The following is a 20,867-nucleotide window of genomic DNA, read 5'->3' as shown; positions in this document are numbered from 1 at the left end:
GCCTTGGTGGGGGCGGGGTCACTGGCCTCGGCCGCGCGGCCTTGGCGGGGGGAGGGTCACTGACCTCGGTCGCGCGACCGCGGCGGGGTCAATGACCTCTGTCGCGTGACTGCAGTGAAGTCACTGACCTCGGCTGCGCAACTGCAGCGATGTTACTGACTTCGGTCACGTGATTACGGTATATATATATATATATACATATATGCGTATGTGTATGTATTATATATAGATATAGAATATTACATATAATATATATAATATTCTCTTTTTTACCTTTTTCTCTGTCATGTAACTTTAGTCACGTGTTGTTTTTCCACTTCTCTCTCTCACTATTTTTTGAATTTGATTTTCATGCGTTATTTCTGACATTTCTCATATGTGTATTTTATGGTTCATAAGACGTATATACTATCTGAGCAAAGACTGGCCGGTGCCTAAACAGTTAAAGGGGCACGGAGCCATAAGTGCAAAGAAGAAGAAGAAGTATATACTATCTGTCATCGCGGTGACAGGTTGTGTTCACTGACAACACGTTAAATAAAAATAACAATAGCGTGCGTGTAGCGCGCGCCTGTTGTGCTAGTATCTGAAATCTGAAGAAATTTTCCGTTTCTTAACCTCACACGTGTGTTATTTTAATTCTTTGCCAATTATTGACCGATAATATATTGTATTATAATGCGTGTGAATGCTCATCGGTGCTTATCAGTGTGTGTCGTGTGTCTCATCGTGCGTGTTAAATAGATCTCGCTATTTGTTCCAAGATCTTTTATCATATAGTTACACACAGAAAGGAGAAAAAAGTAATTTATTGTTTATAGCGAGAGAAACAAATATGTACACATATTTGTGCAATAAATAAAATAACAAAATATATGTCATCAATGAAATGTATATGATTGATCATCGCTTCAAACCAGAATTTTCGATCAGCGGTACATATAACTAAACACAGCAAAAAGGAAATGAAAGCGTCATTGATTCTATCTTTAACTTTACGCTCCCATTTGTGTCAAAAACATCAAGCCGAAAATAAACTTCACGAATGTCGCGACGCGTCTAGATAGTTCTACACCGGTTATAATACGACGCACGAGCGCCTTCGCTTCTAATCGAATCTTCAGAGCGAGCGTGAGCTGACTTGGAAATCACACAAGTTTATCTTTCCAATTGTGTATATTTTGCGACAAAATTTTTAAAAAAAGTGAATTACTCACTGATCCTTGAAGTTTATGATTATTTTGAGACTTTTTGAGCTATAAAAATTTGTGTCAAGGTAAATTTATACTTCAAGTGTGATTTTACTTGTATGTTTTTTCATTTATTATATAGTGTTTTATATATTCGACAGATTTTCTATGTATACATATTTTGCACAAACTTTTATATTTGAAACAATACACATTTTTTATACTTTATAAAACTAACTTTCATGTATTTTGTGTGTAGCAGATTTTTGTATTACATCATGACGAAATCGGATATAACTGCACAAGAGTGGAAGGAGAAGGGTAATGAAGAGTTTAACAAAGGCAACTGGTCAGAAGCTTTGAATTGCTATACAAATGCATTGAAATTAGCAAAGGAAGATAATACTGAGAAAGCAGTATACTATAAAAATCGAGCTGCTGCTTTTTTGAAGCTAAAAGATTATGAGAAAGTGGTCAAAGATTGTGATGACTCACTGAAGATATGTCCTAATGATCCCAAGGCGTTGTTTCGCAGATGTCAGGCGTTAGAAGCATTGGACAGATTTGAGGAAGCTTACAGAGATGCGAGAAATATCATTTTATCTGATCCCAATAACAAATCTATTCTACCTATAGCTACACGTTTACATGAAATTGTACAAGAACGATTTAAGGAGAATTCACGCGTCAGTGCCAAAGTAAGTAAAAATTGTAAAATAAGTTTTCTTTCGCTCTTTTCATTATTTCTTTTATTGATGTACACTAATCAAAATATGTATTTATTTGCAACCACTATGTATTTCTAAGTTATTTAATTTTGTTATGTTAGGTGTCGCAAATGTTTGACTTAGCTTTTACCATGACCAACGATAAAGAGAAACGCGAGACTGCAATGAACAATCTGCTTGTGCTAGCACGTGAAAGAGCTGGTGCGGAGGAGATCTTTAAAGAGGGAGGTGTGTCAAAAATCACAAAACTCTTGAAATTGGAGAAAAACGAAGAAATAATATGTAGCGCGATTCGCATTGTCGGGGAATTATGCAAAAACAATATCAGTCGGACCAAGTCCATCATAGCAGATATTGGTTTGCCATGGTGTCTGGAGATGATAAACAGTAAATTCGCAGAAAGAGTCACTGCGGCGCAATATTGTTTACAGGTAATGACACAAATTTCCTTCTCCCGCCATGACGATATTGAAATCATATGTACGTAATCGAACGTGATTAAAACTCTACATTGTGATTTCAGACTATATTAAATACTTACAGCGGATTGGACAACAAGCCTGATTCGAAACCCGACAAAGCTCTATGCGAGGTTCATAAAAAGGAAATAGACACGATTCTGTCGTGTTTGTTGTACAGTGTGACAAATAGAACAATTACAGGCCTCGCTAGAGACGCAATTATAGAGCTTATTATCCGAAACGTTCATTACACCGCATTAGACTGGGCCGAGCGATTAGTCGATCTTCGCGGATTGCAGAGGTTGATGGAAGTGGCTAGCGAGATGGAGGAATATAAATATGAATCCTCGATGGACGTTACGTCCTCTACGCGAACCATAACTAGCGTGTGTCTAGCTAAAATATATGAGAACATGTATTATGACGCCGCTAAAGAAAAGTTCAGAAACGCTATTGATGAATTTATCAAAGATAAATTGCTTACGCCTAATATAGAATCCAAGGTATGTGAAGAGGCTCTAACACTTATATTCTATAACATAAATTTATTTTATGCAAAATTAAATTTATGGATTGACCTATTGTTTTTATTAGGTACGTGTGGTGGTTGCGATAACGACTTTATTACTGGGCCCGCTGGACGTTGGTAATGCGATCGTGGCTAAAGAAGGAATTTTGGAAATGATTCTCGTCATGGCGGGAACGGACGATGTGCTGCAGCAGAAGGTCGCTTGCGAGTGCATCGTTGCGGCTGCATCGAAGAAAGATAAAGCCGCAACGATTATAAATCAAGGTGTAAATATACTGAAAAAATTATATCAATCCAAAGACGACTCAATTCGAGTGCGAGCGTTAGTAGGACTGTGCAAATTGGGCAGTTCCGGAGGTACGGACGCGACTATAAAACCGTTTGCGGAAGGAGCGACGAAGAAACTGGCAGAGGCTTGCAGACGATTCCTGATCAATCCCAAGAAACAGAAGGATATGAGGAAATGGGCTGTAGAGGGTTTGTCATATCTCACTTTCGATGCCGAAGTCAAGGAAAAGCTGATCGAGGATCAGGAAGCCATTCAGGCAATGATCGAGGTTGCCAAGACCGGCGATCAATCGGTTCTTTACGGCGTGGTCACTACGTTGGTGAACTTGTGCAATGCTTACGATAAACAAGAACTCATACCTGAAATGATAGAACTAGCAAAGTTTGCGAAACATCATATACCCGAGGAACATGAGCTGGACGAACCTGACTTCGTGAACAAGAGGCTGTGCACGTTAGCCAAGGCCGGTGTGACCAGCGCCCTGGTCAGCCTCGCGAAGACAGACAGTCAGAACAGCAAGGAATTAATAGCGCGCGTTTTCAATGCGATATGCAGTCAAGTGGAGGTGAGAGGAATAGTCGTCCAACAGGGTGGTGCAAAGGCACTGTTGCCGTTAGCGTTAGACGGCACGGAGAAGGGAAAGAAGCAGGCCTCGCAGGCTCTGGCTCGTCTGGGTATCACGATAAACCCAGAAGTCGCGTTTCCAGGCCAGAGAATCATGGAAGTGGTTCGTCCGTTTATTAATCTTCTAAACCCGGAGTGTTCCGCTCTCGAGAACTTTGAAAGTCTGATGGCTCTGTGCAATCTGGCCGGTGTTAACGACAGCGTGCGAAAACGCATATTGAAGGAAGGAGGATTCCAGAAGATCGAATCCTACATGTACGAAGACCACGACATGTTGAGACGCGCAGCCACGCAGGTAATAAATAATTTAATAATGTGCGATGAAACGATACAGTATTTTGAGAAAGAGAACGACCGGGTCAAGTATCTCGTGATACTGTGCGAAGAAGAGGATCAAGATACCAGCATGGCGGCTGCTGGAGCGCTGGCAATGCTGACGTCGGTCAGCAAAGCAGCTTGTATAAAAATTTTCGACTCGAAAGATTGGCTCGAATCCCTGCGTTTTCTACTCGCCAATCCGAACAGCGACATGCAACATAGGGGTGTCATAATCGTACTGAACATGATGAAGAGCACGAAAGACGTCGCTGCGAGACTCATTGAAACTGACGTGATGGAAATATTGATGGCGTTAAGTAAAAACGATAATATAGAAAATAAAAAGATCAAGGAATTAGCATCTGCCGCGTTGGAAGCTGCTGCAAAATGGGAACTAATTAGGAATATCGGAGAGACACAAGAATCACAGAGCACTAGTAATATAGAACATATAGATTAAAAAAAAAAAAAAAAATACTTATACACACGTTAAACTCTGAAGTGCCTTACATGATAAAATAATTGAATGACTATTACGTTTAAGTTTTTGCAATTTTATAGTTCTGTTAACAAGATTATCGATCATTTACAGCTATAAAAAAATATATGATATTTATACATATCTTAGAAATCTTTATATATATTTTATGTATACGTAATTCATGTTTGTAATAATTCACGATACTTAATTAGTATCGCATTAAAAAGCTGAATATAAATATATGTTCAGTATCGTGTAAATATATGATATATTTATATACATAAAATATAATGTATAAATATTTAATTATTGACAATAGAAATTGTATAATTTATTGTGTGTCATACACTATATCAAATATATATTATATATATACTAAATATATATTAAATATATATTATATTTACATTATATATATTTATACATCAAATGTATTTTTTTATATCTCTTTAAAAAATTTTATCAATTCAATGTTTCAAAAAGAAGCCAAATTTTTTAAAGCAAAACATTTTATTTGCATGCTCATAAGATATATAAAGTATAATTCACCATTTTGCTTATAAAAAGTGATATTGTACAGTAGTAGAGATCAAGTTTAAATCCAAGTTTTAATTTCTCGCATATTAATACTTAAATTGTTAATTAAATTTCAAATTTTACCGGGATTGAGTTTCAAATTCTTAATAACTTTAATTTTTTTTTAGACTAAATATATGTTATTGTATTATTACACATATATTTTAACAAGAAAAATAAACTTAAAAATACAATAATGTATATAACAAAAAAAAGTTGTAGTTTGAACATCACAAGACATCACGAATTCAAAAATTGATGAGACAAAGCTTGTTCTGCGGTAATGCGTGTTTTGTAATCGAGATCTAGAAGTCTTGTTAAAAGATGGTAAGCTTCCTTTGGATATTGGATATCTAGTAATACCTTAAAAAAATTTTCGCCATAATTTTGAACACATCTTAAAATTATTCTTAAAAACAAAAAAAAAGAGTGCAAAACAAAATATACCTCGTTGTGTACACTATTCTCCCTATCACATGTAACTCTCTTGTTTCTGTTTTGTAACTTTGTACATAAAGATACAATATCAATGCCTGGTAAATTTTCGCTAAAAATAACTTTCTTACCTGAGTCAAACAAAAACAAAATAAATAAAACACAATGCAAAATCAAGAAAAATCAACAAAATGAAAAATATACAAACTTAAGTGTGAATAAATAAATTATTATAGTACCTAATTTTTCTGCGCATTGTTGCATTTTTTGAGATCCAAATATTGTTGTGATTTCGGTTAAAGCTGTGCAATCGTCGGGTGAACGAAAAAACGTTTGTGTGCCACTGAGTATGCACAGCATCACTACACCGCTGGCCCAAATATCAATTGCTAAAATATCGCATTTTTTTTATTTTTTCACAAAAATTAAATACGAAGTTGTGTTTTATACTTTCTATGTTTTCTCATTTCTTGAGATACCTGGTGTTTGCCAAGGATACTTTAGTAGAACTTCCGGAGCACGAAATCCAGGTGTACCAGCACGAGGTGCTTCTTGCTGCGGTTTTCCTAAGCATATCGAACAAACTTTGGGTTTTCCAAAACAACAACACTTGTTATCCGCATCTTTTTTTCCAGTAGAATTAAGTCTCAAGTTATTCTGGAGAGAAAATACAGCAAAAAATTACAAAAGAAACATTGGAACACATTGCACTTAGTTTATATTTACATGAGAATAAATGCACATATTACCTCGTCAGATCTTTTTCGCTTTGTAGTATACATTTGTATATTTTTCTCTTCTATTTCTATTCCAGCCCACGTATTCTCTACATTATATTGTTGAGCAAGACCAAAATCTACCAATAAATATCTGTAAAAAAAAGAAATTGTTAGATCGATTTATTGAGTTTACTAAAATTATAAAAATCATTATTTTTGTTTTTACTATACATGTTATAATAAAAATTTACCTTCTATTTATACGATTGTAAAGAAAGTTACTTGGTTTAATATCTCTGTGTATGATGTTAAATTTGTGGACTCTTTGTAGAGCTGTTAACAAAGCTCTCATATAATCCTTTGTTTCTTCAACAGTCATTTCTTTGACATATTCCTAATTGTAATCAATATTAATTATATATACTTTTATCTCTCTTTAGTAAAAAAAAAAACAAGTTTTCAAATACAAATTATAAACTTACTGAAAATTTTTCATGCTTCATATACGGCATGACAAATGCTACTGAACTCTGGTGTCTCAAACACAATTCTAAGCTAACAATGTGATCCTTGCCTCTAAAAAATAAATAAATTACATTAACTTTTTAATCAGTGTATCAATAATTGCGTATTATTAGTTCACTATTTATTTTATGTCAATAAATTGATATGAAACAAATTTTGTTTAGTATACCCTATCATTTGCAAGCATTCCAGTTCACGTTTAACTCTCTCGGGATGACAAGTAGGTATAAGAAGTTTCAGCGCAAATTTTTTACATTCTTTGGAAGACTTCAAGGTAGCCAGGAACACTGAGCTAAATGCACCTTCTCCAACTTTATAATGTATGTGAAACAATTTATTCACAAGTGGTATCGACTTCTTAAGATTGGCACAGCTACCTTTTGCTAGAACAATTATGTATTGATATAAAATATAGCAAGTAAATGTACGTAAATAAAGAAGTTTTTACAAGAACTATCAACTGTCATGTGAATATAAAAACAATACCGTCATCGTTTTCGTTATTTTGATCCTTGTTAACGTTTTGATCCGTTCCCTCACTGAGTTCCATTTTATCTAACTTTCAAAACATCCACTATTCTATATACTAGTCGTTCATTTCTTTCTTAAATCATTTTTAATTACACTACCGAATTTTTTCTTTATCAATTACGCACAATCTCACACGGTCTCACACATCATTAATAACTCATCAACACTCATTAATATAAACTTTCTAATACACTACTATAGCGCTATCACGTATATATGACATAACCTTTTAGAAATTGGCGCCATATTCAGAGAATGATCAATGAGTGAATTTATCCAAGTGCATATTATAAATAGTAAAATATGTAGTAAAATATTCTCGTGATAACTTGTTTTTATTTACCCAGTTATATGTGTGTAAAAAAATCTAATGCTACTTATTATAAACTGTTATATAAATATTGATCGGTATCGTTAAAATGGCAACTCATCTACTGCATTAAATGCAGATCGTGATAAGTAGCCCGGCTAGCTCAGTCGGTAGAGCATGAGACTCTTAATCTCAGGGTCGTGGGTTCGAGCCCCACGTTGGGCGAGTTTCTTTTTTTTTTATCTTCCAAAAATTACTTGTACTTTAACGTGTACTATATGTTTAAACGCAATTCTCATTTAAATTTATCTAAAAGATTTAAAGTTGTAAAGAATTATGAATGAAGAAAAAAGTAGAGAGATTGTGAGTTTTATTATTAAATTTCTATACAGATCTCTCACAACTATTGACTACATAAAAAAATCTTATCTCAGGGAGACAACAGAATACATAGATTTACTTATAATTGTCGTAAAAAGACTAAAATACATAAAAAATAGAAAAAAAAAACTTACAACTAGCAGAACGTGGTTTCGATCCACGGACCTCTGGGTTATGGGCCCAGCACGCTTCCACTGCGCCACTCTGCTTGCTTGTATCAAATGCTTTTAAAAGTAAGTCAAATAATGAGGGAATAAACTGTAGAGTTTATAAGTTTGTAAATGTTAGAATTTTAAGAAACAAAAGTCGTTATCTTAATCGGCCAACGATCGATTAGTCGAATGACAAGTCATTGTCATTGACGATTAATTAAACTTTCGAAAATCCAATCGAAATTGTGACAACTTGTCTTTAGAGCTGTATATTTTTTGAAAATCCATTTACTTTCCTATGCACATTTAATTTATTTATTTACAAATAGTGTGTAGATTTTAGTTTTATCTTTAATGCCACACAGCTCTGTGCGGAAAAGCCTGCTTGTTCCGTTCATAAAGGAAACTGTTCCATTCATAACGTTTAAAAGGCAATCGTCATTTAAAAGGCATCTCAGATAATGGGTAATCTTAACAATATAAGTCACCAGTTTGTCTTGTGAGTCAGACCGATGAGACAGGGTTTTAACAAGAGACAAACTTGCACGGACAAGTCGACTCTAGAAAACGCTTGCGATTTCTCTCTCTCTCTCTCTCTCTCTCTCTCTCTCTCTCTCTCTTTCTCTGTCTCTCTCTTTCTCTGTCTCTCTCTTTCTCTCTCTCGCATTTATCCACGTGTGTTGCGTTCGCTCGTGCAAGGGACAATCGATAAAAAGCCCGCTATCATAGAGGTCGTGCGTGTATTGTATAATGTATGTATACGTAATGCACGCGTATCGTGCATAAAAAAATATTTTTGCAATATCACACATTGCGCAAACACGTAAGCAACCGTAACGATAAAAATTACAATCAAAAATTGTTATTCGCAGTTCGAAGTTTTTTGCGCCTGGATCGCAAAAATATTTGCACGTTGCGCGCAACGATGACACGATATTATTCGAAATCGATATAACCTCGGCATATTGTTGATTTGTAAATATCAAACGACATGTCTCAACATTATTGTGTCTTCATTCCTGCAAAAAAGATCATTTTTGTCGAGATTCGCGAAAGTTTGCGACGTTTGTATCTTCCGATTCCGCTATTTATTTTTTTGTTTTTTTTTATCAATAATCCAAATTCGCGCGTTGTAATTCTTTAACGCTTGAATCGCCAATCGACTAATGAGAAATCAAACCAGATGAAAACGTTCGTTGCAAAACGAACAAAAATCTCGTTTGCAAACGAGCGGTACAAACCGCTTATTATCGTTACATGAATATCGGCTTATATAACGCGCTGAGAACATGAAAAGAAGGCCGAACGATATATTTAAGAGATAACGATATAAATTATCGCGATTCTCGGAATCGAGTCTAAAGAGTTTTTCTCGTGATATTGTCTTCGTAATTTGATCAATAAGACACAGATGGCGGTATTGTTCGATCTGTCTGTCTCGTGTTACGGGACGATCGACCAGCAACTGGCGCAACTGGTCTAGGCCTCTTATTATTTTTGATTCGAAACATATTTTTTTAATTTTACTTCGACAAGAGAGATCTCTCTACCGGCATTGCCGACCAAGAAAGTGTTGCATCTCTTATTTCCTTCCGTCAGCTCTTTTGTCGTCACGATCTCGCCGTCGTGCTAAATTGCAACAGCGTGACTCTTTACGTTTGAGTCACGTAGTGCGACACATAACTGTTCGCAGAACGAACGACGGTCGCCATCTTTTTTCAGGAGATGATGCAACCGATGACACATTTCGATCGTGTTCGTCATTCACATGCGCAATTATAACGTCTTGGTTTCTCGAACGTGCGCATTTTTTTTTTTTTCTAGCGAACAGACCCATGTTCGCGCGGACCCATTAGATCGAAGTCCGCCGACGATTTTCCTCCGCGGGAATATCGCGCGCATTTCCGCGCGGACTTTACTCCATCCGTAGGTCGGGCGAAAGTCGCCAACACACAGCTGGTGAGAGCTATTTTGAACGGCGCGATGCGACGTTGCCGCACGCTCGTCCGACGCGATCGAACAAGTTCAAACATGTGCCCCTTTGCGTTTTGTTCGCTCGCCGTAAGAGAGATAACGGCCTAGCGAAACAAACAATTCTGGCTCTCTTTTCGTCGTCGTTCTTTTTTTCCTTCTTTTACGCGGACCCGTTGTTGTACAAATAAAAATAGAATTCCGACATAAATGTCGCTTTGTTACTTGAGCAGTCACCTGACTGGACCGTTAAAAATTAACAGGATGCTGGACAAATTACAAACTTTAAAGTACCTACAATCGACGTGTTATTAAAAGGAACGAGAAGAAATACATGCATGTGAAAACATTTCGACGTGCCGGGAACGTCGAAGCTGACAGATCCGAGCTCAAGAGAAAAACCTACGAACGATCTCCGATCGGTCCGGAGAATCGCGCGAGCGCGCTTCCCGGACAAATTTTCGAGAGATCTTCCCAGCGGTATTATTCCGCCCAGCTGGACAAGAAATCAGGTTGCTGCTCGCGGCGAGAGATCGGCGGGAGGAAAGGAAATGCGGCAACGCAGCGCGACTGCGTGAGCGGAGATGCGCGGCATGAATAGAACACCAACGTTTGACGGGCCACCGCGTTGACGAAGGAATGGCGGGAAAGAGAGGATCGACGCGCGGCGCGGGAGCGGCGAGGAAATGGCACGAAAGGTGCGAGCGAGGGGCAGAGGGCGCGTAAAGTTTCCACGGCGCGGTGGGGATACGCGCGATCGGGGGAATGGGGAAGCGAAGGGGGAAGATGTGCCGCCTGCTGGTCGCGGTCGTGTACGCGACGCGATATAACCAAGGTGATGTTACTGGATAAAAGCTACCGCCTGTAGGGACCTTTTGGAAATTTTATAAAGCCTCGTCTCTCTAGTTTGCCGTTCGCATTCGCGCATGGCAAACTCGTATTTGTACCTCGAACACCTTAAACAGCAGGAAGTCGATGAAGAACAAAAAAAAACACAGTCCTTGAGCAAAAATTTTTGTTACACTTATTGTTTTTTTTTTTTTTGAAAAGTAACAAACAGATGCGCACACATGTTTGAGAAGAACGCTAGCTGGCAGACGGTTCTTCAAACGTTTGACATCATTCAATCGTTTCAACGTGAAGTTTATGGAAAATATAATTTTTTTTTTTTTTACCGAAGTCTCTCTACTTGCCCGCGCACAAGAACACTGTGTGTGAATATATATTTATAGATTTAAAAACTAGATGCGCGCAACACACAATCGAACTTATCGATAGGTAAGAGATTGCCTCTCGAAGAGCGACGCGCCTCGACAACAACTTGAAATAAAGATTGGAAGCTGTGCTTAATCGGTAGATAAACAATTATCGCGGGTAAATCAATTTTATTTGCCGCGCGCGCGTGTATCATTTTTTTTTTCTTTTTTCTTCTCGTTTAGATATCTCGATTTGTGTCGATCGCAAGCTAGAGAGATTAGCGCGCGGATATATAATTCCGACGAAATATATTGAAAACCACTTTGCACATACCCTCTTGTTGAATTTTATATTTGACGCTCTTTTATTCGAAAGAAACAAAAAAAAAAAAAAAAAAAAGTACTTTTCGTTATCTCCTCGCGACAGACGCCCGAGAGAACTTCGACGCGCGATAAGTCTCTCTTTAGGCGCGTGTTTTCTCTCTTTATCGCGCGTCAAAAGCCAAAGTGCGCGCACAAACGACAAAAACTTTTAGAGAGCGCGTAAATTTATATTTGTCCCCATATATATACGTTTTATACATACACAGCCGTTCGTTGCATCCGTTGCAAACGAAGTTTAATGGTCGCAAACTTCGCGAAGTTCAGAAACACACTCTTATCTCCTTGTCTATCTACGGTAGAGCGCATTTCTAACACGCTGTTTCTACCGCGACCAATTAGAAAATCGCTCGGAAAGAGAGAGAGAGGGGGCGGTATGTGGCGACGGCAAAGTAATTGGACGTAATGAGAAAGCGCGTGCTGAAAATATATATACAATTGTCGTGAGACATTGGGCTTAAAGACGTAAAGGTCCGCATCGTGCAAATTTATTCTCCGTCCGGCCAACACGTCGAACTTTTCAAGGCTCTCCCGGTGCGGGGGGACGCTTGATGAAAAAAACGTGTGCGGGCACACACGTTCGTGCACGTTCGCAACGTTTATTTTATTCTGCGCCATGATGTTCGCCTGGCGGTCGTCGCTCTACGTGAGGTCGTCGCGAAGGGAAAACTGCCGTTCAATGGGCGCGGGCGAAGTTCAAAATCCGTCCGAGCGATCGGTCGGGGCCGCGAACGGGGAGGTCGCACACGATTTACTCGAAAAACATATGTGCGGAACAGCGGAACGGAGTGCATTCCAAAATCTTCCGCTGTGCCACGCTTTGCTCGATTCTCCGAGAAACGTTGTCGGTGAACGTTGGCCACGCTTGTATCGGTGAAATCGTACAAGGAGAGAAGGCGCGCGGAGAAGGAGAGGGGAGAGAGAAGAGAAAGAGAGAGAGAGAGAGACAAAATGCACACACACGACGTCGCGGTGAATAGAAGAGGAAAACGGAGTCTCCTCCTCCCGCCCCTGCCTCGCCTCTACGCTTTATGATGCACGTTTGCTTGTCGTTCCGATATCCCCACCAACGCGGCGCCGTCGCCGCGACTGCAACGTCACCGGTTCCCCGTTCCTCCCCTCTCTTTGCCGACGAAGCGTGTGCGCGCGCGCTCACCGAGCTTGTTCGGCAAATACCATCAAACTTCAGTGAACGCGAGAACTTCCGTTCGGTTGGTGTGTGGTTCGTGAGAGAGCGCGTAAAAAGCGCGCCATATACACAGAACGGAACCAGTGTTCGTGGCTCGGTGACACGATCGCGGTCGCCGTTATCACTGGATAGATCGTCTCCGGTCGCCAAGATGCCGCTCAGCATCGGCGTTAACCTGCGAGTGACCGGCCACTGTAATCAGGGCGGCCGCAAATACATGGAGGACATGTTTTGCGTGGCCTTTCAGCCGACGTCGGATGACAAGGATCTGGAATACGCGTTCTTTGGCATATTCGACGGACACGGGGGCGGCGAGGCCGCGTTATTCGCCAAGGAACACCTTATGGACAGCATCGTGAAGCAAAAGAACTTCTGGAGTGATCGCGACGAAGACGTGCTGCGGGCAATCAGGGACGGATATGTGAACACGCACTACGCGATGTGGCGGGAGCTCGGTACGAAAACTCGGGAATAATATTTTGCATGTGTGCGCGCACACGACGACGAGATTAAAAGTTTTCAGAAAGAAATCGGAGCCGCCGACGGAAAGGCGAGGCACCGCCCGCCGTGGAATACGATTTCCCTGCGGTCTGTTGCGGCGGGGTTTTCCGTTACAGGAATTTCTGACACCGTCCCGCGTATTTTCCCCACCATCACCTGGTGGTTAAGACCTGATTAGGTTAGAGGTTTAGGTTATGTAACCCATTCGAGCTAACCTGGAAATTCGAGTTCGAAGAAGGCGGTGTAATGGATCACGCGAGACGGGTTTCCCGCGTCGCGTTTATCCGCACAATCTGGCCCTTAATCATTTTCCGGCGGTGTCGTCGCGCGCGCGCGCGCGCGCGTTCAAAAAGAAAAAAAAACCTTACCAGTTGCGTCGGCGCTCCGTTCTAGTCGACCTTGATCGCTGAAATGTTGTTTTGTATCTCTCACAGTCGCATTGTGATCGTTTCGTTGATCTGATGTTGTTTTTCGAACAGATAAATGGCCAAGAACTGCATCTGGATTACCGTCCACAGCTGGCACGACTGCCAGTATTGTGTTCATACGAAAGGGCAAGATTTACATAGGACACGTAGGTGATTCTGCCATTATATTGGGCTACCAAATAGAGGGCGATCCCCAATGGAAAGCGAAACCCCTGACGAAAGATCACAAGCCGGAGAGTGGACCGGAAATGGCACGCATTCAAGAATCAGGTGGAAAAGTAGTTAGTAAATCCGGTGTACCACGAGTTGTGTGGAATCGACCTCGTATAGGACACAAAGGCCCAGTTCGTAGATCCACTCATATGGATGAAATTCCATTTCTAGCGGTAGCCAGATCATTAGGTAGATCTGTTATACACGAAGAAAGCAAAAATTATTATTTGAAAAAAAACTCATTTCCTAAAAATTCTAAACAAACATTTTAGGTGATTTATGGAGTTACAATTCCGAATTAAATACCTTTGTCGTCTCACCGGAACCAGATGTGAAAGCAATCCCAATTGATGTTAAATCACATCGTTGTCTTATTCTTGGTACTGACGGCTTATGGAACATGATGTCGCCACAAGCTGCAGTGGCCATTGTTCAGGCTACAGACAGACACAACGAGAAACATTTAATAGCTTCTCAACAGACTGGCAATGGAGTAAGATTGATTGTTTGAATTATTCATTATATTTATTTATTGGCGGGTGTATGTATATATGTATAAATACACAAAGCTATATTTTATGCATTTATTTTATACGTATGTTTATGTAATCGTAAGATATATGTACATACAAAACTTTGTTGATAGCAGGTTGACTTACAAATGTGGATAAATCCATCAAAGAGTCTAGTAGATCGTGCATTAGAAAGGTGGTCGTCAACTAGATTAAGAGCAGATAATACCAGTGTAGTAACGTTAATGTTGGATCCCTCGGGACCATCTCGTACTGAGGTAAATATTGTGCCTTTTTATATTTCAAATATACGATGTGTTTCATATTATCTTGTAATTATAATATTATCTTGTTTTTTATACAATAAATAATATTACCTATAATATTACCTTATTATACGATAACAATATGTGTGTACAATAAAATCTATAGATTTGTTATTTTTTCGAACATAAATGAGAAAGCACCAAATTTGCGGAACATTTGCCAACTATATTGTTCATTCTGTAGCTACAATAGTTCTTTTTTTTTTTTTTTTTCTATTAAAGGTGTTACTTAATCAGAAGAAAGATCGTGTCATACATCACGGGACACACACACCGACCACAACATCGAGTACAGTATCCGAGAACGTTAATTCAACTCTATCCGAAGAAGTTAATTCAAGAGTTTCAACGCCATACGCGCCGATACCTTTGTTATCACCATCGACGTCACCATCGACGTTACTACCACCACCGCCGCCGCCGCCGCCGCCACCGCTGCCGCCACAGATATCACCGTTGCTCACATCGAGCCTTTCCTCGAATCTTGACGTTGAACCGAAACAACCGGACTCGTCGAATCACGAAGATATTGTCGATCAAGTAGCGCAGTTGGAAACAAGTTTGTGTTCCGAAAATTTGAATCTGTCAGAAGAGGAGAATATTTCTTCGGAACCACGAGACATCGCGACGGACAACAGCACGGAAAGTGCTGAGACTAACGACGTCGGCAAGAGTATTCAAGTCGACGAAATTTCTTCCAGCCAAATGCCAGAAGAAACGGGGGATATAGAGAATAAGAAAGTAGATGAAATCGTTCTTGATAAATTGAAAGATCTTGCGAGCGAAAAGAAGCAAGTGACTGAACAGAATAAGGACGAAAGAGCGGAAAGTGATAATGCACAGAATGTAATTTCGGAACTGACCCCAGAATTAGACAAGTTGACTTCGGAATTAGAAAAGACCATACCGGACTTAGAAAAATTTACTGAGCCTGAAATAGCGGATAAAACAAAATCAGCGGATAAGACAAAAGCGTCAAACGTGGCGCAGGAAAATGCATTTTCCGATACGAGCGAGGAAACCTCGCAACCGGTTCCTATTGTAAACAGATTACGTCGAAGTCACGTTATTTCCATCAAACGTAACAGTTTCGATCTGAACGAGTCGAGACACAAGCGACCTTTATTTCCCGCTCCGGAGAGAGGAGATCTCAGAAGCATGGAGCGACGACACAGTCTGAACACGTCGAACGAAACTCAAAATGGCTATTCTGATGTGGCGTCGTGTTCAAATTCAAAGACTTATGTGAACGTGAAATCACGTTACAAAAAATTGAAATCCATCGCGAAAAGCGCGACGAGCGAGGAGTTGACAAACGCGTCATCGAACCCTAACTGCAGCGTAAGCAACAAACGCAGACATAGCGCGATGACGCAAGCGTTTAGCGAAGCCGGGAACGACTGTGCGCAACAACAGGAACCGTGTGCGAAGAGGAGAACACGTTCCGAGGATCGGCGAAGGAGTCCCACAGACGAGAACGATCCGGCTAATCAGGTAACGGAGAACACCAACGGCCGATTAAGCTGGTCAACGTCGGACGGGCGACCAGATTCGACACTGAGCACCGCTACAACGACGACGTTATCCGGACAGGATAAATTGTCCTCGTCAACGAACACGTTCCAACGTAGGAATTTAGGCAAAAAAGTCACACCTGTGAAAGCCATCAGAAGATCATCTATGAACGGTTCAAATCGACTACAACAGTTAAGAGGCAGTTTTAGCAAAAGGGATTGGGACCAAGGAAGAAATAATCGGATGAACAATTGCAATGATAGAAGAACGTTAAACAGGACGCGAGATATAGTTGCGATCATCGGTCCTACGGATACGACGCTACCGCAACGGTGGTTAAGGTTGGTGCAATTAGTCAACAATTTGATTATTTCAATTAAATGGCGCACACACAGATCAATAGAATAGATAATATCCATTTAATCAGTCTGTTAAATGCAATAATAAAAACATTTTTCTATTATATTTTGTTTAGATCGGATACAATGGCGGCGACTCCCGTAAAAACGTTACGTTCGCGTAATGTAGATATTGCCGGGCATACGATATCCGCGCAGTTAGTTCACCATTACGGAGTAGTAAAACAAAATCGATTGCCTCTGCCGAACAAGCTGAAACAGTCCGCAAACAGTGGATCGTTACAATCGAGTAGAGTCAGGTCTTCCTCATTGTCATCCAATAAACTTAAACAAACAAACAGTAACGGTGGAAGCGTGAGTACTTGCGCGGCCATTAATCCCGCAGCGACAAGCTCAGCGTCCGGCATAGCTAAGAGAGTGAAGTCACCGTACAATCCCAGCGCTCGATCGCTGAGCACACGATCTCGCATCAAACGACTTGGAAAGTAAGAGGAAATAGTTAGCGGGCGTAGTTTTGCAATTTCGCAGGGATTTCGGTAGGGTATGACATTCTTACCCTTGTGTTTTTTTCTTTATTATCTGTGAATTATTCAGTGACATGAAAAACCAATCGTTGCAAGTGCGCTTTTGAGACTTCCTCACTTTCATGTTCGAAACTGCGTGCATGTTTTTTTTTTTTTTTTTAGTTTGTAATGTATATGAGACTTTAATACATCGTAAAAAAAAAATAATATATGTTTTCAAATATAAAGGAAGAATATGTAAAATAATTCAGCATTATTTAAATATATATATATTTGAAAATTTGTTCTTTTATATTTGACGTTATGATTACTATTAATTCCAAATGTCTGCTTATATTTTGTTATTAAGAATCAATGATTTAACATATTAGTTGATATGTGTCTCGTTCTAGGAAACAAAGGTTTTTGCTTTTTTTTTTGCACAATAAAATAAATTGTTACGCTTCTCTCCCTTATTCTATTTATTGGACGTTAATTCCTCACAAAAAAGATCGCAATAATATGTTAATATATTATGTAGAATATATTGAAAAATTGAATTAATTTACAATTAAAGAAAAAGTTACTTAATTTGTGAAATGCCATGAAACTTTTTTAATGCTAGCTTAAAACGCGCGCGCACTTCAGAAAGCACCATTTAACGATGACATTGTAAATTATTATACGAGAAATTTATATTTTATTGTTTGTTGTTCAATAATAGATTACTGGAAAAAATAAAAGAGTACGGAAATATAACTGAGTTTTTACGATTTCTAATATTTAAATAACTAAGAGAAAAAAATGTCATAAAATTACAAAAATTGAGTATATTACACATGTGCACAAAATTAAACAACAAGTATAGATGCAAAGAATAACAAAAAAAAAAGATCGTACATACATTTTATGAAACGTATGTGTGCATATTTTCAACGATATAAGTTTTGTTCGTAATCTTTATTATTGAATGAAGCAATCAAACCAGTGCACATACATCAGCGTTAAACACACGTACAGATCTCTAAGTCTGTATATATGTGTTTGTGTGTGTGCGTGTGTGTATGTATGTTTGTAAACATAATTGTCTCATTCATATATTCCTCTCTACAATCGCAGTCTTCGACAACAGTTCTGAAAGAATTCTCAAGCATTTAAGTCTCGAAAAAGCACTGTATTTAGAATGCAATTATAATTATTAAACTTCTCTTCTAGTATATACAGTATGAAATCACGTTAACTTATCTTGACTAAAATTACAGAATAATTATTGAAGAACATATATGTGCATAGAAAAAAAGTGTATACAAATAAGAATTGATTACAGAATTTCACAAATATTACAAATATTACAGTAGCAAAGAAGAACTGACGTTTTAATTATTCGTAAATTTTGATTCACACGAATGCAAAGCAATATAAATAAGTGTAGTAGGCTAAAAAAAAAAAAAACAAAACCAAATACAAGAATCATGATTTTAAAGAGCCATTCGCTATACAAACCATTGAGATCATCACGTATTGTGCAACACAAAAGTTTAGAATATACATTTAAACGGAAATAAAATACACACTTATCTTACGATAACAAAAATTCGATCGAAAAATTTGCGAGTTTCTTTCAGTGTGAATAATTGTACAACAATTGTGTTCCATATGCAAGTGAGCACTATCATACAAGTGATACAATACTAATTATCGAGAATAACAAACATATATATGTGTGTGTATATATAAATTAAAATAATATTAGTTAAAATAGTAATGATATAGAATACATATGTGTATATATACATATATATATATATATATATTCTATCAGCAATTTTATAGATTCTATCTTCGCGTGAGACATTGTGTAAAGAGAAGAGCACAAGACAATTCAGGATAAATATCTAAATTTGTATTATGTATTTATAATTACACAACTAAAATATTAAGTTCTGCTGTGCATTTCCTGTTTTGTCTGAATTTTTTTATTACCAAATATGTGCCCTAGAGTATATTTTGACAAGAATGATACAAAAAAAAACATCAGAGTATGTGTACATATGTAAAATTATTTATATTACTTATATAATATTTATATTACATATGTTTGACCACGCCGTCTCGTTATTGCGCCTTAGATTGGTTTCATGCGCAAACGTAACGTCAGATTTTTTGCAAATGAACTATTTCGATTTTCACCGATATGATAAATTTTACGATATCGACAAGTACGCGGATGTAAACTCAGTCAAGTACATGATCTGATACGCACTAATATCTAATAGAACGTGTTTTTGACACAGTAAGATTGTCGACTATATGTGTGCATGGATTTTGGATAGAGATAATCTTAAGAATTTGTACTTTTTTTTTTTTTTTAAAGAAAAAGAAACAAAACATCGACGAATTGGACGCGTAAACGTTGACTGCATGTTTCACCGATACCCACGTCGGCTATTTATTAACCAGCTTTTGAAGGTGATTCGAAACTTTGTTTTGGTAGATAAGTTTAAGCAAAAGTCTGTTGTATGCTCGAAGATTATAATCGTGAAGATTATTATTGTGAGATATTTAGAGAGAAAAATTATTGCTACTTGAAAAGTAGTTGCTGTAATAAAAAGCAGCATATAATCCGCATATGTAAAAGAGATACAAGAGATAGATACAAAAAAAAAAAAAAAAAAAAATACGTGCCTAATATAGTTACCATTTGCTGATGTGTGTATAAAAATTATATCCTTGCTTCTCTTTTTTTCGCGCACTGAAAGAAAGTCTGTTTCGAGTAAATAAGCTGTAGGCTGTTGTAATGGTGTGCTGTAAAACCGAATTATCGAGGAGAGAGAGATACATATGTATATATACATATATATGTACGTATGATAGAGCTCGCGAATCTATATATATATATATATATATATATATATATATGTAATAACAAAAATCTATTTTACGAATATTTATCCTTTTCGAAGTATGCATGTAAATACAAAAAAGATATAAATATAAAAAATGCTAATATAATACATGCTATAATATATAATTACACATATAAAAAGCGACGTGTGCTATAAGCGCACGCATACATACATACACATTTAAATAAGATAAGTGATTGATTGTGATTAACGCGAATCGCGGAAGAAAAGAAACGAGAAAAGCACAGCGTTCGAAATAGCGCTTTGTATTTGTTGACAAGTTGTGCGAGAAGAAGATTGTCGAGGGAAGTCGGGACGGAAGATTTTTCTTTGTGCGTAGATTTATTATTTGTTACGTCTTAGAGATGATGAGAGAAATTAAGAATATTTTATAAGAAGAAACGTGACGAACGTGGTTTATAGAGTATGTAAGTACAGAGAGAGACCAGAGAGGGGAGAAGAAAAAATTTATATATTAGTGAGAAAATTATATTATAGCGGTGTTTTTATCTCAGGTTAAGATAATATCGCAAAAAAAAAAAGTAGCATTCAGAGAATTCGAACAAATGTGTGATCCACGTGTTTATAATCTGTATATTTTAATTAAATAAACAACAA

The 20,867-nt window shown here is 38.0% G+C and overlaps 3 protein-coding genes and 2 non-coding genes across 12 annotated transcripts; 3 read left to right on the top strand and 2 right to left on the bottom strand.

The window, feature by feature from the left end:
• The first annotated feature begins 425 nt into the window (after positions 1-425).
• LOC109854299 (protein unc-45 homolog B) lies at positions 426-4,839 on the top strand. Of its 7 annotated transcripts, none has more exons than XM_020427229.1 (5): positions 426-512; positions 1,450-1,888; positions 2,020-2,349; positions 2,442-2,882; positions 2,974-4,839. In XM_020427229.1, exons 2-5 carry the CDS (start codon positions 1,469-1,471, stop codon positions 4,597-4,599), a joined length of 2,817 nt encoding a protein of 938 aa, XP_020282818.1. In that variant the 5' UTR covers positions 426-512; positions 1,450-1,468; the 3' UTR covers positions 4,600-4,839. The 7 variants fall into 7 exon arrangements, with proteins under 7 accessions (XP_020282818.1, XP_020282819.1, XP_020282817.1 ...); XM_020427230.1 differs by having other exon boundaries at positions 435-512; positions 1,453-1,888; XM_020427228.1 differs by having other exon boundaries at positions 478-625; positions 1,453-1,888.
• Positions 4,840-5,142: 303 nt separating this feature from the next.
• On the bottom strand, positions 5,143-7,778 carry LOC109854279 (cell division cycle 7-related protein kinase-like). Its single transcript, XM_020427188.1, has 9 exons — positions 7,362-7,778; positions 7,045-7,258; positions 6,833-6,926; positions 6,602-6,744; positions 6,381-6,501; positions 6,111-6,288; positions 5,871-6,020; positions 5,644-5,762; positions 5,143-5,559 (listed from the first exon to the last, which is right to left on the bottom strand). The coding sequence occupies exons 1-9, from the start codon at positions 7,423-7,425 to the stop codon at positions 5,437-5,439; spliced, it is 1,206 nt and encodes a 401-aa protein (XP_020282777.1). The 5' UTR covers positions 7,426-7,778; the 3' UTR covers positions 5,143-5,436.
• A 90-nt stretch (positions 7,779-7,868) lies between these two features.
• Positions 7,869-7,941, top strand: Trnak-cuu. Its single transcript has one exon. It is a non-coding gene; the product is annotated as a tRNA-Lys (tRNA).
• A 293-nt stretch (positions 7,942-8,234) lies between these two features.
• On the bottom strand, positions 8,235-8,306 carry Trnam-cau. Its single transcript has one exon. It is a non-coding gene; the product is annotated as a tRNA-Met (tRNA).
• Positions 8,307-12,369: 4,063 nt separating this feature from the next.
• LOC109854281 lies at positions 12,370-18,805 on the top strand. Of its 2 annotated transcripts, none has more exons than XM_020427192.1 (6): positions 12,370-13,441; positions 13,967-14,317; positions 14,401-14,621; positions 14,778-14,918; positions 15,189-16,822; positions 16,957-18,805. In XM_020427192.1, the coding sequence occupies exons 1-6, from the start codon at positions 12,829-12,831 to the stop codon at positions 17,327-17,329; spliced, it is 3,333 nt and encodes a 1,110-aa protein (XP_020282781.1). In that variant the 5' UTR covers positions 12,370-12,828; the 3' UTR covers positions 17,330-18,805. The 2 variants fall into 2 exon arrangements, with proteins under 2 accessions (XP_020282781.1, XP_020282780.1); XM_020427191.1 differs by having other exon boundaries at positions 14,775-14,918.
• The last annotated feature ends 2,062 nt before the right edge of the window (positions 18,806-20,867 follow it).

This window comes from Pseudomyrmex gracilis, unplaced genomic scaffold (assembly GCF_002006095.1).
Source record: "Pseudomyrmex gracilis isolate BER0280 unplaced genomic scaffold, ASM200609v1 scaffold_62, whole genome shotgun sequence".
NCBI lineage: Eukaryota > Metazoa > Arthropoda > Insecta > Hymenoptera > Formicidae > Pseudomyrmex > Pseudomyrmex gracilis.
This window is presented reverse-complemented; position numbering and strand designations above follow the sequence as displayed.

What these genes read in the sequence shown, in the direction of transcription:
- LOC109854279 (XM_020427188.1), bottom strand. Translation starts at nt 7,425, where the DNA reads ATGGAACTCAGTGAGGGAACGGATCAAAACGTTAACAAGGATCAAAAT. An exon ending in GAATGCTTGCAAATGATAGG is followed by an intron (nt 6,927 to 7,044) that starts GTATACTAAACA and finishes TTTATTTTTTAG; the next exon opens with AGGCAAGGATCACATTGTTA. An exon ending in AGCGAAAAAGATCTGACGAG is followed by an intron (nt 6,289 to 6,380) that starts GTAATATGTGCA and finishes TTTTCTCTCCAG; the next exon opens with AATAACTTGAGACTTAATTC.
- LOC109854299 (XM_020427229.1), top strand. Translation starts at nt 1,469, where the DNA reads ATGACGAAATCGGATATAACTGCACAAGAGTGGAAGGAGAAGGGTAAT. An exon ending in CGGCGCAATATTGTTTACAG is followed by an intron (nt 2,350 to 2,441) that starts GTAATGACACAA and finishes TTGTGATTTCAG; the next exon opens with ACTATATTAAATACTTACAG. An exon ending in CGCCTAATATAGAATCCAAG is followed by an intron (nt 2,883 to 2,973) that starts GTATGTGAAGAG and finishes TGTTTTTATTAG; the next exon opens with GTACGTGTGGTGGTTGCGAT.
- LOC109854281 (XM_020427191.1), top strand. Translation starts at nt 12,829, where the DNA reads ATGATGCACGTTTGCTTGTCGTTCCGATATCCCCACCAACGCGGCGCC. An exon ending in CGCGATGTGGCGGGAGCTCG is followed by an intron (nt 13,442 to 13,966) that starts GTACGAAAACTC and finishes TTTTTCGAACAG; the next exon opens with ATAAATGGCCAAGAACTGCA. An exon ending in AGCGGTAGCCAGATCATTAG is followed by an intron (nt 14,318 to 14,400) that starts GTAGATCTGTTA and finishes CAAACATTTTAG; the next exon opens with GTGATTTATGGAGTTACAAT.